The following is an 18,732-nucleotide window of genomic DNA, read 5'->3' as shown; positions in this document are numbered from 1 at the left end:
CCCTCCCTACATGTGATGGCTATTTGTGGATCATGGGATGACCGCTTTTGAAGCAGTCTATCTACTATGCTGTTCAGCTGGTGGTTCATTCTGATCATTCTTTTATCATAGAGCACAAGTTATTCCCCTGATATATTTTTACACCCGTCTTCTCATGGTGTTTTTACCATACCACCTGATTCTAGTCCGTATTAAATATCAGAAATAATCATGGGGCTGCATAAAATATCTAAAATACATTTACTTAACAGATGAATAGAATATTTGGTATGCCATAGAAATGTATGACTTTGCTTTTCCACCTAGCTTTGAAACCTTTGTTGCATTGCTCATGCTATTTTTTTTTTTTTTGTAAACTTCTCAGGTGAGTATAGAAAAATGTATCTCTATCACCCAGCACAACGCCCAAATATTTTGGAGGATGGGGGCATTCATAATAAGTATTTGTTAACAAATGAAAGAGTGATTCATTGTTTAGACCTTTATACTGTCAGTTGTAAAGTAAAAAAGTTCTTTAAAAGCAAGATTTTTTTATTGCTTTCAATGTTTCAGCAATTGAATGATGAGGTTCAGTACATTATGAAAGAATCAGAGGAGTTAACTGGCAAAGGAGCCCCTGTAAAAGAAAAGTCTCAACAACTGAAGGACCTTATTCACTTCCATCAAAAACAGAAAGAGAGAATCCAGGATTACGAGGATATCCTGTACAAGGTGGTCCAGTTCCATCAAGTCAAGGAAGAGGTAAGGCTTAGAAGGGATGTCTGAAAAACCCTGAGTTTTAAACTATGCAATTAAAAATGAATTATTATATAATAAATAAAGGCCAAATTGTGTCTTCTAATATCAGAAGTTTACACAATCTGGCCCCTATCTTTTCTCTCACTATGTTCCTATTCTTCCTTTTGTTCCAGCCAAACTGAGCTCTTTGTCCCTCAGAGATGATGCACACATACCTAACTCCAACCCTTGACTCTCAGGCTGCCATTATTTGACAAGTCTGTCTTTCTCCTCCCTCTTATCTAAATCCTATACCTCCTTCCAACAATCCTACCTCACTTGGAATGATTTCTCTCTCTTCAAAAATCCTACAGCTCATTGTTTATTCCACATATCTTGCATTTTACTACCTTGATTCTTAATTACTTTTTGATAAGCATAGCTTCCCACCCCCCTCCCACCCCCCCTCCCCAATTCAATTCTAGGCTCTTTGAGGGCGAAAACTAAGTTCGATTTTTTTTTTTTTTTTTTGCACTTCAAGTACCTGACATCATGGAGTGCTATTTGTTGGTGGCATTTTTACAAAAACTTCATAGTTACGGTCTCTATTAACATAAGATAGAGGAATATTAATTAATATCCCTTTAAAATAGCCTCTAAATTTACTCAGAGCACAGACCTAGATCTTGCTAAGGTTTTGGGTCATGACCAAAAAGGCTGTTTCCTTCTTTAATGGAACTGACAACGTTAGCAGTTCAATTTTACCACCACTGGATTTGCAGCATTCTAACATTTATTTGGCTAATGCCGACAGTTTAAAAATGGGCTTGGCAGCATTTCGACCAGCTAGCAAAATGTACTATAGAAATTAGGCTTAAAAAAAAAATCTGTCTTCATATAAAACCCAGGTTAGGCCGGGCGCGGTGGCTCACGCCTGTAATCCCAGCACTTTGGGAGGCCGAGGCGGGCGGATCACGAGGTCAGGAGATCGAGACCATCCTGGCTAACACGGTGAAACCCCGTCTCTACTAAAAAATACAAAAAATTAGCCGGGCGTCGTGGCGGGCGCCTGTAGTCCCAGCTGCTCGGGAGGCTGAGGCAGGAGAATGGCGTGAACCCGGGAGGCGGAGCTTGCAGTGAGCCGAGATCGCGCCACTGCACTCCAGCCTGGGCGACAGACAGAGACTCCGTCTCAAAAACAAACAAACAAACAAAAAAAAAACCCCAGGTTAATTGTTAATGCCCTAAATTGTAGCTGGGACGTCTCATCAAATCAAGAGAGCTGGAGTTTGTAGAGCAGCCGAAGGAACTGGGTGATGCCCATGATGTGCAGATTCACCTCCGATGCTCTCAGGAAAAGCAAGCCCGTGTAGACCATCTCCACAGACTGGCCCTTTCCTTAGGAGTGGACATCATCTCATCAGTGCAGCGGCCTGTAAGCATCTAATAACACTATCATTTAGACTCAGTTCTAGCTGGGGCTTGGGCTAGCATATGAAAGAAACCAGGCAGATTGATTAGTATATGTTAAATTTAAAAATAAATTAAACCATTGGGGTAGTTATTTGTGATTCGTTTCTACCCTCTGACAAAAGAAAAAATTTTAAGTAGAAAATCTGAATGTACAAGTCTTGTTGAATACCTCTATTTTCATGAAAAAAATTTTTTAAAGTGTATTTATATAGTAGATCTGTGTAGTCCAGCGTGGCAGTCACTTTTTTGCCTTTGATGTGTGCCTAATGCAACTAAAAAACTGAAGTTTTAATTTTATTTAACTTGCATTAATTTAAATATAAATTTAAAAATTGATCCTCAGTATAGTTATGGGAAAACTTTTAAGTATGTTGGGAACAATTTGGGTATGGGAATCAACTTTTGAAACTGTAAATTTAAAAAATTAAAATACAGATCAAATATTTCTAATCAAAATTTAGCAACAAATGAGGATGCTCAAAGTATGAAATACACACCAGATTTCAAAGAGGTATTATGAAAAGCAATCACATTAGTATTTTTTATATTACTTACATGTTAAAATGGTGACATTTGGACATAGTTGGTTATTATATTATAAAAATTCATTTTGCTCTGTCTTTTCATTTGATTTTTTGATATGACTACCAGACAATTTTAAATTATTTGTGTGGTTCACATTTTGTTGGCCAGTGCTGTTTCAGCATTGCAGATCTGGAAGACCATCTAGATCTTAGAGTTCATCCAGGCCAGAGCTATCATTTTATGGATGAAGAATTTGAAGCAAACAAATTCCCGCCTTACCCATAAAAGCCCAGAATGGAGGAGTCCAAGCCTCCTGATTCTAGCTAGGGCTCGTTGGATTTGTTTGATGCCACTGTCAGACTTCAAAAGAGGGGCCTAAAAGAAGGAAATATTCCCAGATCAAATTTTCATCAGTAATACACTAGACATTGATTCTTTAAAAAAATTCCTTCTTTAGCCTGGGCACATTGGCTCACGCATGTAATCCCAGCACTTTAGGAGGCCGAGAAGTTCAAGTCCAGCCTGGCCAACATGGCGAAACTCCGTCTCTACTAAAAATACAAAAATTAGCCAGGCGTGGTATTACATGCCTGTAATCCCAATTATTTGGGAGGCTGAGACAGGAGAATCGCTTGAACCCAGGAGGCGGAGGTTGCAGTGAGTCGAGATCCAGCCATTGCACTCCAGCCTGGGCGACAGAGTAAATAAGACTCCATCTCAAAAAAACAAAAAAAAACCCACCACCACCACCACCAACAAAAAAAAAAAAAAAAAAAAAAAAAATCCTTCTCCAGATTTCTAACTTGAGGGGAGAAAAGATTATGTTTACTCTAACAATAGGTATAACATTAATAAAATCATAATGGCCCATTTTATTTTAAAATACATGTAAGATATCCACTAAACTATATGAAATGCAGTGAATCTAAAATATATATTTTTTAAACTGAAAGATATAGAAATACAAATTATCTGTTGTTGTTAATGGAATTGGTTTTTTGCCAGGAAAGAGCTTTCTTTTTAAAGAGTTTATTTTATTAGTACATTTATTTTTAAAAGAAAAAGAAAGCAAGAAGTCTCACTTTGTGCAAATAATGTAAATTGTTCCCCAATCCTCTTCTGGCCTTGGCCCTGGCAGCCCCACTGTGCTGAGCTGAGATTGGAGCACTTGCATAATGAACCTGAGGTTAGGCTCAAGTTGACAGGAAAATTATAGTGCAGAAATCAAATGTTTCTAATACATATTTTATGCCTTTTGAAGTAAAAATTATACCCTATAATGAATGGCATCTCTGAGGAGTTGGGTGTGATGAGCAAATCTTCAACACTAGAGATTCGAGCTGGGAAATGTCTTTTCCATAATGTTGGGTGTCTGGCTTCTTTCTGAAATAATTATGTTCAAATATGTTTAAGGTAAAATAAATCAGGAACCTATTCTTTTTTTAAAAAGTATCATTTACGAGTTTCATAATTCAGGTAAATATCCTACTCGTCTTACTGCTGTTTCGTCCATTCTCTCTGTTACCACCATTTGTCTCTTTTAGCACTGCTCTAATGTTTCTGCAAAGAACCTACAGCAGCAGCTGGAGCTCCTTGAGGAGGACAGCATGAAGTGGCGTGCCAAAGCTGAGGAGTATGAACGGACCCTGTCCCGTAGTGTGGAGTACTGTGCCATGAGAGACGAGATAAATGAGGTGGGGGTGGGAGGGGTGAGAACTGGCACATTGCCAAAAAGCTGTTTGAACCTAAAGCATGTGTCTAAATGTCCACATATGTGCACACTCCCACACACACACACAAACAATGAATCAGGAGACTTTCTTCTCACTTATTTCTTTTAATCCACTGAGCAGTGACCTCAGGGATCTGGAAGTTTGAGTGAACTTCAAGCTCTCAAATTTGTTGAAGTCAGTATGATGTCAATGCATAGAAAAACCTATAATTCAGTAGTACAGTTTTTTTGGTTGCTTTTGTTTGTTTGTTTTTTGCTTCCTCCTTCTCCCTCAAACCTGTATAGCAGTCATTTGCTTCAGTGGATACAGCTTTTTCAGGACCCAGAGGAAGGGGTGACATTGACCAGTTCATTGCAGCCAACTCCAGCCTGCTGAGGTTCTATTTAAGGGTCATTGACTCATGGTGAATCAATGGTGCCGGGGGCCAGGGAGCAGACACTTTGCTTTGGAGGCTACAAAGTGTTAGCACTGAGGTCAAGTGGCTGGTTTCATATTTACTCAAACTGACTGGCTTTTCTGGCAAAAAAACTCTTCAAGAAAAAAGAAATAACACATCAAAGTGATCTTCTACATCCATGCACCTCCACATGCTTAATTCTACCTTCTCCCCCTCAACTGTAACAAATCCACAACACCTAGATATTCACTAAGTCACAACCACCACCTGCTCCTAGCTAAGCTTCCCATTGAAAGGCTTACTTGTTCTGGGAGAAAACAACTCACAGATTGGGATAGCAATGGTTCTGATTCTTGACTGGGAAGAGATAGCAGAACACAAGGGTGCACATAATTCTAGATTTATCTCCATTTAGAGCAAAATGTTTCTGAGCCCATTAAGCCATAAGTCCATTGGGAAAGAAGGTGGTGGTAAAGGAGGCAGTAAGCTTTCTTCACTTTCTGTTTATGCCCAGTTTACATCAACTAGACCCAGCAAGTATCAAATATTATCCAACAACATTAAAGCACAGAAATATATATAAATAACTCAGCTTTAATGGTGGCCTGGCTCTGAAGTGGCCCTTCCTGTAGACCACACATTTACAGACCACAGGCAGGTGCAGGATGGACCATGGCTGGAAGGAAAACCAGAGCGAAAGAGAGCAGGAGTGGCCACTTGGATTCTGTTAAACACAAGGGAAGCAGGAACTGACATCTGATAATGTTGTTCATTTCAGCAGTGTGCTACAGGACTGCAGAGTTTCAGCTCATAATTTGTTTTCCAGGGAGTTACTTTTGGCTAGAGAGGCGTCAACTCTTCGGGGTTGAAGCGGTAGTGTAATTTGCTCTCTACGTGATAGAATGGCCACTTCCGGTTCCTGTGCTGCTGCTTACGGGTCAATCATGTCTTGTTAAGGAAAACCGTCAGAGCACATTGGTCTCCCCAAGTCTACAAAATGTGGATTCATGGTTATGGAAATTATTCCTTTACAGTCTTTCCTTAAAGTGATCTTCTTTATTCCTCTTTCTTTCTTCTTTCCTCCCCTCCCCCCTTTCTTCCCGTTTTCCCTCCTTCTCTTCCTCCTCCTCTACTTCTATTTGTAAACCTTTGTTTTGCCAAAATCCTCCCTCTGCAGCGATGGTTGGGCTCTACATTTGCTAAAGCGCAAGTGGAGCAGGCTGAGGGGTTTTCCCAGCCCCCTCTGGCTCCTTTTCTATCTCCCTGTAGAGCTGTGACATTTATGAAGCTGGGTCTCCCTGTTCAGGCCCTTCCAGCAGGAATTCTATTTATAGGGACTGCCTCATGATGAGACTGTGTTTGGAGCCAGCCGGCCGGGATGACAAATTTCCCTTCTTGTCAATAGTAGGGACGCCCCAGGATTGTCTGTACCGTGTCAGGAATGAGCAGCCAGATACATGCGGGTTTGATTTAGGAATCAGGTATCACTTTAGCATGCTCTTACATTTTAAGAGAGATATTCTTCCCATTTGCTTCCACTACTGATCCAGTTAATCTTTTATGTAACTTACAATTTCACATTTAAATGACCTTTGAGAACTTTGAGTCTTTGTCACTTTTCCTTTTTTGTGGAGATATAGTGAGTGTGCACACCCTGGACTTTCCCACCACAGGCCTAAGGGAAAATAATCAGAAGGAATATTTTCCGTGCCTCTTAGGAAAATAAAATACGTGTATTCCAGTTTATATTGTGAACAGCAGAGGCCAAACAGATGGCCAGTTTCCACAGTGGTAATAATATTTGCTATCTAGACATTATTATTTTGTTATCATTATTAGTCTTTGGGTATAGCTGCTTAAAACATATTTAAAATTAAATACGATACGTTACACTAATTTTTTTCTGTATAAACAATTAAAATGAGATAACATGCCAGAGGACTAAACCAAGTATAGCATTTAATGTTTAAAGTTGATTTTTAAACACAGTTTCACTTTCAATGTGCTTGAAGTACTGTTAGAAAGTTCACAGACTCTGACTTGCAATGGATTTTGGAGAATGTCCAGTTCAGTATGTTCATTTTTCAGATGGGAAAACTGAGGAGCATATGACTTTCATGTTATGAATATGCTACAAGACAACAGAGTTTCAGCTCAGGGTGTTCCAGGGAATCAACTTCAGGCCACAGACTCATTTGTTGGGCACCAACATGCTTATCATTTGTTAAACTCAGAATTCACTATTTACATAATATTTCAGTGCCATTCAACCACTGCATGGTCTGATGTTAAATATCTTCTTTTTTTATGCTTTCCTCTTCTATCCCTATTTTCTGGTATATCTAAGATGTTTGTATGATCTGATATAATAGTACATTTCATTTGGTTATTTCAAAAAATTTCTTTCTTGACTGTGCTGTAGCTAACTTACATGGTCTTAACTACACTGAAAGCCCTTAGAAAAGAACTCAGTACCTCAAGCCAAAATAAAGTGTTCTAAATGTAATTTTTAAAAATGTAATGTGATGTGCCTTAAAGACAGCGAATGATAGTTTGTGCTTTATCTCTGAGAAAAAACCATTTTTTTCCAATTTCATATGAAGACATAGGAAATTGTAGAACCTTATTTTCTTCATGTCTACCTACTAGAAAAATAATCTTCAGACTGTCAGACTTTGTGTTTTTTCCTGCCCATTTCACACAAAGATACATTTGTGTGCTTGAATGTTGAATATAATTCATATTTTTTCTTGCCTGGCTATATAAATAAGTTGTTCATACACAAAGCACAGTAGACATATTCTCTGCCATATTACATGACACAGAAACATCATTCTTTACACATCTACATTTAGAAATGTAATAAGTAAATATCAAGCATGTTTTCTTCTTTCAACCTGACCAAAAAAATTACCTTTACATTTACATAATATTAATGGAAATTTGTAACTCGAGGCTCATATTACAGATCACAATTACTTTGCTGAAAAGAATAGTAATGACAGAATCGGGTTGGTATCCATTTTCTCAAGTTTTCCACATAGAACTTCCAGATAATTATTTTACCTTACCCTGAAATTTTCCACCGTAGCAACATCTTGCCCATCAGGAATTATGCAGAAAAGGACTTAGTATATATGTTCCATGTATCGGTCACATGTTCTAATGGCATAAATTCTTTTTTCAATTTGAATAAATCAGTCAAATGAGTTCCAGGGATACAAGTCAATTAGTAGCAGTAAATTAGAATAGAGGAATAGTGTTGCTATAGACACATACACAATAAAATTAAAACCGCCTGACATTGTATAGCGCTTTGCCACTGACAAAATGACCATGGACTGCTACCCACTGTCAGGAAAGGAAGCAGAGGAAGAGTTTGCATAGACAGCAAAACACCCAACAGGGCAGCACAATGGTATAGTACAGACAATAATTATTTTTCAAGATTTATAACCTGAATTCATCATTTTCTTTAAAAAGGACTCCATTATATTCACTCAACGAATGTGTTAATGGGGCTTCTGTGTACCAAGCCGTAAGAATACAAATAGCAGTGGCTCACACCTGTGTTTCCCGCACTTTGGGATGCCAAGGTAGGAGGATTGCTGGAGCCCAGGAGTTCCAGTCCAGCCTGGGCAAGATGGTGAGACCCTGCCTCTACAAAAAAAAAAATTTGTTTTTTTTTTTTTTTTTGAGACTGAGTCTCGCCCTGTCGCCCAGGCTGGAGTGCAATGGTACGATCTTGGCTCACTGCAACCTCTGCCTCCTGGGTTCAAGCAATTCTCCTGCCTCAGCCTCTCGAGTAGCTGTGATTACAGGCATGCACCACCATGCCCAGCTAATTTTTGTATTTTTAGTAGAGATGGGGTTTCACCATGTTGGCCTGGCTGGTCTTGAACTCCTGACCTCAGGTGATCTACCCACCTCAGTCTCCCTAAGTGCTGGGATTACAGGCGTGAGCCACCATGCCCAGCCCTACAAAAAAATTTTAAAAATTAGCCAAGTGTGGTGATGTGTGCCTGTAGTCTCAATTACTTGAGATGGTGAGGCAGGGGGATCCCATGTGCCCATGAGTTTGAGGCTACAGTGAGCTGTGATCACGTCACTGTACTCTAGCCTGGACAAGAGAGTGAGACTCTGTCTATTGAAAAAAAAAAAAAAAAAGAACACAAACATCCTCAGGAAACTTCGAGTCTAGATAGCATTAAAACCCATGGGACTTCACAGTCACAGCCATTCCTCTAGTGGGCCCCATCCTGGGTCCATCTGGATGGTATGTGTAAGAGGATAAGAAAGATTACAATTTGCTCTAAAAGCATCCATTCCATAAGGTTAAAATGTTAACATTTTGGTTTTTAACATCTGCAAAATGACTGTGGAAACTTCCTGAAGAATAAACAGAGCTGAAGTTTAAAATTATGGTTATCATGTTCAGAAAACAAAACTTAGCAAACATATTATGAAGACATAAAACATGCAAAATGGACAAAATATGTATTACTGATGCCTGTTGCTACCTACAATTTAAGACAGAGTAATTGTCATGTCTTCCCAAGTTGTCCCACTTTCAGCCGCTAGCAGCTGACCTCAAGCACAAGAAGACAAGGGAGTGGTTGCCAAATGGAAGGAGGCCAAAAAGTCTTGTCCTGAAATCTCTCTAGCACTAAGTCTGAATATTCTACAATTGGGATGCCAAGGTAGGAGGATTGCTGGAGCCCAGGAGTTTAAGTCCAGGCTGGGCAAGATGGTGAGACTCTGCCTCTACAAAAAAAAAATGTTCTGTTTTTTTTTTTTTTGAGTCCTGTTCTGTTGCCCAGGCTGGAGTGCAATGGTGCGATCTTAGCTCACTGCAACATCTGCCTCCTGGGTTCAAGCAATTCTCCTCCCTCAGCCTCCCAAGTAGCATGCACCACCATGCCCAGCTAATTTTTGTATTTTTAGTAGAGATGGTGTTTCACCATTTTGGCCAGGCTGGTCTTGAACTCCTGACCTTAGGTGATCCACTGGCCTCAGCCTCCCTAAGTGATAACTGATAATTGTAGCAAATGATTTGGGTTAAATTTTGAGCATTTGGGTCTCTTGATTTTGAATGAAGCATCCCTCGGAGGTGATAACATCACAGCTTTCTGTTACTGAAGATGAGCATCAAAAAGCTTTTTTCTGGCATGAATAAAATGACAGGCAAGAAATGACATTCATGAAGTGGACATTGTGGAGATTGACCAGTCATTTTATATTTTTGCTTCTGGCCAAACATGTGCCATAGTTCTAAGGAAAGGCTTTCTTTTTAAATGCATTAAATGCATTTCTGTTTTAAATATCCCATGTCCCTCACACAAATTGGCCTTGACAGCAGCAAACTTATAAATAATACATTCTTGTGTTGAAGCTGGCTCAACCAGCTTCGTCAAGACTAACAATAGCAAGCCAGCCTCACTTGGCATCAGCCTCTTTCCCTTCTGCTTCTTTCCAAAGAAGCTTTGTTTATTCCTAACCCTGAGGGGGCTTACGGCGTACTGGAAAATTTGGCAAAGATGCTCATTCTGCTAATTTCAAAATAGCTATAGTTTTTAAATCTTAATAACTTATTTCTAATTATAGCTATGTTAACTCAGTCTGTTTATTCTATGGTAAATATAGAGGAGCTGAACACGTGAAAAGATGGGAAAATAAAATTATTCATTAAAAATATATTTTCCCTAATTTTCTGAAGACTTTGAGGAACTTTAATATGAATTATAACATCATTTCAAGATTTCTAACAGGGTAAACTTTTTCTCACCCCAAGCTTGGGGTGTTTTTCTCCACTTGTGTGCTCAACTTGAGCAGTTGTCTCAGCCCCATCCCGCCATTCCCCATTGTTGACAAGTTGACTAAAGTTAGAAACAGCTGCGTGAACAGTGATACCACAGCCCAGCAACTATGGCCCTTGGTTCCTTTAAAAATATGACCACAAGTTATGTGGGGATTAGATGGGAAGTTAAGTTTTCATATTGGAAAGTGCAGGTAAGAAAATTAAGAATGACAAGATTTTTCAATCACTGAAGGTAGTTTCATGCATACTGCCTTCCACTTATATCTGCAGTAGTCCTGAATTTGAGTTGAAAAAGGCACAGAGATTTAGATTTAAAATGGATTTCCAGCGAAACCAAAAGAGAAAAGGGCCAGCAGCTTTGTCAAGGGAGCTCATGTGTCAGAAAGAAGCTGATCCCATTTCACATACTCATAGTGTCATGAACATTCTTTGACCTTATAAATCATCTTCAGTGGAAGTGCACACGTTCTGAAGCAAACAGAAATCAAATCACACTCATCATTTATCAGTCTTAAATTTCTTAATCCAAAGTAGATTTAAAATCTCATGGTTGAGAAAGTATTAAATCTCAGCCTTTCTCTATTTATCATATAGTTTTCAAATAGACATTGAACTTTCCCATTTAAAGCAGATGTAATCCAATGGTTATCAGGTTAATGACAGAGCCCCTCTTCCTTTCTCTAGACTAAGGTTTTCTGATACATGTCACGTTTCAGTAGAGAAAAATATATAAGACTATGTTTTATATAGTCTTATATATAAGTAGAAGAATATATACGTTTATTTTCCAATGGATAAATGTTAGTGACAGGGCATTTTTTCTCTTTATTTTTAATTGTGGTAAAATGCACATAGCATGAAATTTACCAGCTTAACTGTTTTAAGTGTATAGTTTAGTGGTATTAAGTACATTCACATTGTTGTGAACCCATCACCACCATCTGTCTGCAGAACTTTTTTATCATCCTAAACAGAAACTCTGCACTCATTAAATAGTAACTCGTTATTGAGATGTTTTTTAAAACAATAATGTCTGGTTTCCTCAGATGTAGTACTTATTACATTTGTAGTTGCAAAAACTCCTGCCAAAATTTTATGTAAATTACTAAGGATATAATGCCTTTATATCTCAATCTTATAAAATTGACATTATTTATCCTTTCCTGTTAAAACCAAACATATGCACATTAAAACATTGAGTGCCATAGAATGTAAATATTTATTAGTTATTTCACAAATATATCAACTGAATATGATCTTTTAAATATTCCCCTGAGTTTCTAATAGAGAAATAATGTTCAAATTCTGAAGCTTTTCACTTTTTCTGAACATTACTGATTTATTTATCAGTTAAAGTGGTTCATGCGGTCTCTATGCTTGGTTTAGTTTGTAGCTTAATGTTCAACAACTTTACCATATAAACTAAACAACACTGATTAAGTACATGTGTATCAGATGCAAAAATTCTATCAGTTTAATAATTTCCGTGCGCAATTCCACTAGGGCTTTAAAGTTGATGTCTCCAAGAAGTGTTAAAGATAAGATAAAGGCTTTATTTTCACAGTCTGCAGAATTTGAAATAAGCATTTTGAGAAAGCATGCATTTTGTAGGGCAAGTATGTTTTTCTGCATTATGATTCTAAAATCTAGCACATGCACAGTCTTTATTCCCTCCCAAATAATTTGTTTGCTATCATTGAAAAGAATTTTAATGCTTTTCTGACTTCTCTTATCTTAGCTCAAATTTATCAACCATGACATTGTTCACTCTTGCTGTTAAATGCCTCCATATAATCTGAGAAGGTGTTTTTTTCTCTGTACTTCTCTTTGTTGATAATACAAAGAGAGAGTTGCCTGTCAATACGCTTATCCTTCTTAAATATAGAGAAGGGACAGAAAGTGGTGCATTTAATGCAACTGCACTGCTTAGAAATTTGGTGCACTGGTAGAGTTGAACTGTTGTTAAGACTGTCAAAATCTATCCCCTATGTATAGCTATATGCTTTATTTATACACAAGTTAGCCTAGCTGTCATTAGCAACAACTCTCACTTTACTTTTTTTGTTTTTGAAGGATCTCTGAAGTTAATGGTCTATATTTAAGAAGTAAAACTCTTTTCAGAACTGCTCATGAAAAATAATTTTTAACTGGGCAGATTTAGTTATTTTTCTACTAAATCTCATATTGGGTCTTCTCTTCCACCCCACCAATGTCCTGGGTGGTCTAAATGTCAACACTTCATTGACCTCTTCAACATGGATAGCTTTTAGGAGCCTTAATAAATGTATACATGGTGGCTGTGAGAGAGTATTGGAAGATAGAGAGATCTGGGGCAAATATTAGTATATTGAAAACAGAATGAATGGGAAAAAAGATATCTAATAAATTCAAATAAGAAAACTAGAGTTGTTAAAATTTATGTATGAAATGTGAGAAATTTTCTTACTTGAGGGACAAAGGAATATTCTATAGCTATAATCCTAATTAAAAATTACAAATCGAAAAGTATTAACAAACATTTTATAATTACTTATATTTGGAAGACATATTTAAATTCACTTTGTATGTCCACTTGGCAGATTTGTTTTCTAATGAAAATCACTCTGAGGCCGGGCACGGTGGCTCAAGCCTGTAATCCCAGCACTTTGGGAGGCCAAGGTAGGTAGATCACTTGAGGCCAGGAGTTCGAGACCAGTCTGGCCAACACGGTGAAACCCTGTCTCCACTAAAAATACACAAATTAGCCAGGCATGGTGGCACACATCTGCAGTCCTAGCTACTTAGGAGAGACATGAGAATTACTTGAACCCAGGAGGCAGAGGTTGCAGTGAGTCAAGATCGCGCCAATGCACTCCAGCCTGAGTGACAAAGTGAGACCCTGTCTCAAAAAAAGAGAGAGAGAGAGAGAAGAAAGAAAGAAAGAGAGAGAGAGAAAGAGTGAAAGAAAGAAAGAGAGAGAGAGAGAGAGAGAGGGAGGGAGGGAGGGAGGGAGGGAAAATTACCCTAAATACATTTTTAAGATTATGAATATTTTGAAGTGTTCAGATGCTTTGATTTATTGCAAATGACTTTGTTTTCTCATTTTAAGGAAACCACCTATTTCTTTTTATTGAACTACAGCTCAAAGACACATTCAAAGATATCAAAAAGAAATTCAATAATTTGAAGTTTAATTACACTAAGAAAAATGAAAAATCTCGAAATCTGAAGGTGCTTAGATATCAAATTCAGCAAGTTGATATGTATGCTGAAAAAATGCAGGTAACAAGAAAGTATGGTTTGTATATGTGCGCATGTGTATGTATGTACTACACAATTATTGCAAAATTGTTTTGAATTTCAAATCTAAATACCTAACTCTGGCTTTTTGTAGCATTGGGACTCAAAGGGTATTTTTCCATTTTTATAACAATTTTATCCTTCATGTAAAAATACATAATAAATTGATTTACCTCTTGAGGCAGATCCAGAATGGTTTCTGCCAAACCCAACCTGTCTACTTCCATTCTTCTCCACAACACATACACACACGCATGGATGCATGCATGTCATGCCTTCTACACTCCTCCTCCTTTTCTTGCATCCATCTATGTCATTAGTTTTGCTGCTCCTATAGCCTCTTATTCCTGCCTTGATTATGACATGTACTGGCTGGATTATTTGAATGCCTTTTCCAGGAGACAGTGAGCTTATTGAGGACAAGTATTTGATTTAATTATCAATCTCTTTAAAAAAGATCATATTACTAGTCTCAAAATCTGGAATACACCTGTGTACATTTTCTATTTATTTGCTGAATGCTAAATCAATAGAATTTGGGGGAAAACCCATTCTTTCCATAATATATTTGTAATAATAATTATTTTAATAGATTGGAGGAAGCTGCAAAAGCTTTTACCAGTTTTTCTCTCAGTATTTAGTCACTAGCATCATAAATACAAATTGAATGTTATTTTAAAAACTTTTTGTTTTTCACACAGGCTTTGAAAAGGAAAATGGAAAAAGTTAGTAATAAAACCTCTGATTCTTTCTTAAATTATCCAAGTGATAAAGTTAATGTCCTTTTGGAAGTCATGAATGATTTGCAAAAACATGTGGATGACTTTGACAAAGTTGTGACAGATTACAAGAAGAATTTGGACCTGACTGAGCATTTCCAGGAGGTGATAGAAGAGGTATTCTCTTTTTGCAGTGATATCCATGTTGTAATGTTGTTTTCAAAAATCATTTTGCAACTTTAAAGCAATGTTGCATTAGCTGTTATTGTCATTATATTCATGTATCATGCTCCTTTTCATGATTTTTTTTCCTTAGGATAATTCTCTGAAATAGAATTGCTGGACCTAAGGGGATGAATGTTATAAGATCTTTGATTTTATTGGTCAATTTCTCTTGAGAAAAGTCTTTACTAATTTACCGGCAATGTATGAGGGTTCCTGTTTCTCCATAACCTCATCAAATGAAGATGTTTAATTATCATGAAATTATGTTCACTGCTGGATATCTGTTTAAAATGCTCAGAATGGCTTATTTATTTCACAGAACTTGAAAATATTTATTTTAAAAAGTGATACTGTGATTTTTCGCTACAAAAAGTTGTTATTGGTGTTTTCTTTTATTACTGTCAAGAAGATAAATGGTAGAGTATACATAAAATGTATGAAATTTGGGAAGTTAAAGTTATTGTTTGAACACTTTGTATTGAAGAAATTCTGCACTTGAAGTTCTTGAATGTTCTTTGTTGCCCATTATTGTTTGAGATACAGAACGTCTTTACCACTAATGCAGCTGAGTTTTTAGATTTAACACCAGATTAAGGAGAATCAAAATGATCAGTCTTCTACATATGATGTATAAGTTTGTGGTCCCTTTGTGGCACTTATTTAAAACCAACTTCTAACAGAGTCATGTGTTTCTATTTCTCACTCTGCATAAGTGCTTCAGGCCTGGGTCAGACATTGCTTCCATCACAGTTATTTATTTATTTATTTATTTATTTATTTATTTATTTATTTATTTATTTTTGAGATGGAGTGTCGCTCTGTTGCCCAGGCTGGAGTACAGTGGCACAATCTCGACTCACTGCAAGCTCCTCCTCCCGGGTTCACGCCATTCTCCTGCCTCAGCCTCCCGAGTAGCTGGGACTACAGGTGCCCACCACCACGCCCGGCTACTTTTTTGTACTTTTAGTAAAGACGGGGTTTCACCATGTTAGCCAGGATGGTCTCTATCTCCTGACCTCGTGATCTGCCCGCCTCGGCCTCCCAAAGTGCTGGGATTACAGGCGTGAGCCACCGCGCCCAGCCACAGTTATTTTTAATGAGAAACTGTCTCATTCTCCACTGTGTTTGGAAACTATAACTATTTTCTACTAAGAAAAGGTGAAATGCTATTTGTTGGATGATATTTTCCCATTCATAAACTAAATCTTATTCTTCAAAGATAATTTATTTATTAGAGTATTCATCAGGCAATACTTTAGCAGTGTATTACTAATGATATGAATTCTTTATGCTGGATTGTGAACATTTGGCTTTTTTCTTGCCATTTAGCATGTATTTGGATTCTTTTTAGTGCCAGATGCTTTTTATCCTGCCTGTTCTTATAAGTCTGCAACATTCCTCTTAGGAATTATATTTTAGGCAAACCTAACAAGGTAGGAGAATCAAATATATTTTCATATTTTTACTTTATTATAGTTTTATTTATATGTATTTTCATATTAGTATTTCTTTCTGCCACTAACATTTAAGTGCAATAGAATACAATCATGTTTTAATATTTTCTTTATTATGACTTAGAAAGTTCAAGCCAATGTGAACATAAAGTTGAGGGAATTAAAATTTGATACTTCACTTGTCAAAATTAAGAACCTTAGAAGGACGGTATTTCTTTCATCTGTGCTTTATCTTATTTAAATTTAGTGTCACTTTTGGTACGAAGATGCAAGTGCCACAGTTGTAAGAGTTGGAAAATATTCCACAGAGTGCAAGACAAAGGAAGCTGTGAAAATTCTCCACCAGCAGTTCAATAAGTTTATTGCACCCTCAGTGCCACAGCAAGAAGAAAGGATTCAGGAGGCCACTGACCTTGCTCAGCGCTTATATGGTGAGATCTCTTTTAAGATATTCAGTGATTGGCCATTGAACAAATCTATACTGAGCCTAATCCAGTAGAAAGCAAGAGTGTGGCAAGTCCTCAGGGTCCTCAGCACACCAACCTATTCAGGGAAAATGTTCAAGGTAAGAGCCCACAGCCAGGGAAAGCAAATATGGAACAGAGGGAGGAATTTCTGACAGCAGATAAAGCCTGCAGATTTTTACCTACTTTGTGTAAGCCTTCCTTCTCTATTCTCTTTTCTCCTCCATCCCTGTTGTTCATCTCTAGGGTAATAACACCAGAACAATACTCAGCTTATATAAACAAACAAACAAACAAAAAAATCTAATTTCCACTAGAGTGATTCCTCGAAAAACATACAAAATTTCAGTAATACTTTAAGAAGACATAAAGCTAAGACTGAAGTCTCCAGCCCTCTCCTTTCTATGAGGCTTTTGGTTCGCATATTTGAGAAAGACCTGGAAAATTCTCCTTCACTTTCCTCTCACTTGTGGAATAAATGGGAGAACTCAAACTGCCATTTTACAAGTTCTGCTTTCCTCTCTTCAATGACTAGGAAAGATAATGTCATGTCAGCCTGAGAGATCCTTCCTCCTAAAAGAGGCCCCCCATTTAAGAAGTCCATGGAGGATGATAGTTCTTGAGGGCTCTGAGGAATAAGTTCCATGAATTCCCTGGTATCGGTCCTGTGAGACCCAGAGTAATTCCCAGTGACCAGGCAAACGCAGCCCAGAAAGAAGACACAACAGTTGGTACAAAATGCTTAATTTGCCTGCCCATGGCTGCTGCCAGATATTTTCTCTTATAACATGAAACACTATCCATGGAGAGCCATAAATTTTGTAGTATACTACTTAAATTGTTGATAATGAATTATTCATAATATTCTGGAAGAAAAGGATAGAAACATAAAAATAATAAAATATGGATTGAAAAATTAATGGAAACTAAGGTGACATCTTCTTGCTGGAGTTACCGTGTAAGTGCACTAAATATTTTGCAGACACTCTGCTCCCATAGCCTGGTATATGTTTCTTCCACAATTGAACTTTTTACATTGTAGTATAAATACCTATTGGTCTTCTCTACTGCCCATAAACTTGAGGAAAGTATATTTTCTTCACCGTATTTGTGCCTGGATCAGTGCCTATTCAATCTCAGAGCATGAGAAGTGCTGACAAAGACCCTAAAAAGTTAAATTCCCTTCCCATCATGCAAGATCTTGCATCTGGCTTTGTTTGTATTCCTGGCACTTACCACCAATTGACATTTTATATAGGTATTTGTCTGTTGCCTGACTTTCCTTACCAGAGTGTAAGCCATATTCCAGGAGGGATTTTGCCTGTTAGTTCACTGTCTAATGGCACATACCAACTGCTTAACAAATATTTGATAAATAAATGAATCACTGAATGAATAAATGAATGACATGAGTCTCCATCTGTTTGGTAAGGAAGCTATGTATTTTTTAAAATTTGCATCAAGGGAAGCACTTTAAGATTATATCAACTCTTGCAAGCTACTCAAGCATTACTGAACTCAGAATTTTCATGCAAAAAATTATCTCAAACAAATTTGTGCATACCTGTTATCTACTAAGAGCTCTGGCTGTTATAAAAACAATTAAGACCTAGTTCCTGCATTCAAGAGACCACAGTCTAGTCCTTGAAGTCATGGTATGGTAAATGGAGTGAGAAGGACATAAAATGTTTGTGCTTGTTTGCTAGGGCTGCCGTAACAAAATACCACTGACTGGGTGGCTTAAACAGAAACTTCTTGTCTCACACTTCTGAAGTCTGGAAGTCCAAGATGAAGATGCCAGCAGGGTTGATTTCATCTCAGGCCATTCTGCTTGGCTTGCAGATGGCTGATCCCTTGCTGCCTCTTCACGTGGTCATCCCTCTGCACACACACGCCCCTGGTGTCTCTCCCTCTTCTTGTAAGGGCAC

General features: G+C 37.6%; 1 protein-coding gene across 2 annotated transcripts in view; it reads left to right on the top strand.

Annotated features, from left to right (window-relative positions):
* Positions 1–18,732, top strand: part of CCDC141 (coiled-coil domain containing 141) — a 218,010-nt gene that overhangs the window by 175,823 nt on the left and 23,455 nt on the right. For both annotated transcript variants that reach the window (XM_054477409.2, XM_054477408.1), the window contains exons 15-20: positions 553–741; positions 1,973–2,152; positions 4,260–4,409; positions 13,784–13,924; positions 14,644–14,838; positions 16,588–16,771. In XM_054477409.2, the coding sequence (XP_054333384.1) occupies positions 553–741; positions 1,973–2,152; positions 4,260–4,409; positions 13,784–13,924; positions 14,644–14,838; positions 16,588–16,771 (1,039 nt within the window). The remainder of the gene's footprint in view (positions 1–552; positions 742–1,972; positions 2,153–4,259; positions 4,410–13,783; positions 13,925–14,643; positions 14,839–16,587; positions 16,772–18,732) is intronic.

This window comes from Pongo pygmaeus, chromosome 11 (assembly GCF_028885625.2).
Source record: "Pongo pygmaeus isolate AG05252 chromosome 11, NHGRI_mPonPyg2-v2.0_pri, whole genome shotgun sequence".
NCBI lineage: Eukaryota > Metazoa > Chordata > Mammalia > Primates > Hominidae > Pongo > Pongo pygmaeus.
The sequence above is the reverse complement of the archived record's forward strand: the minus strand, read 5'-3'. Positions and strand labels throughout refer to the sequence as shown.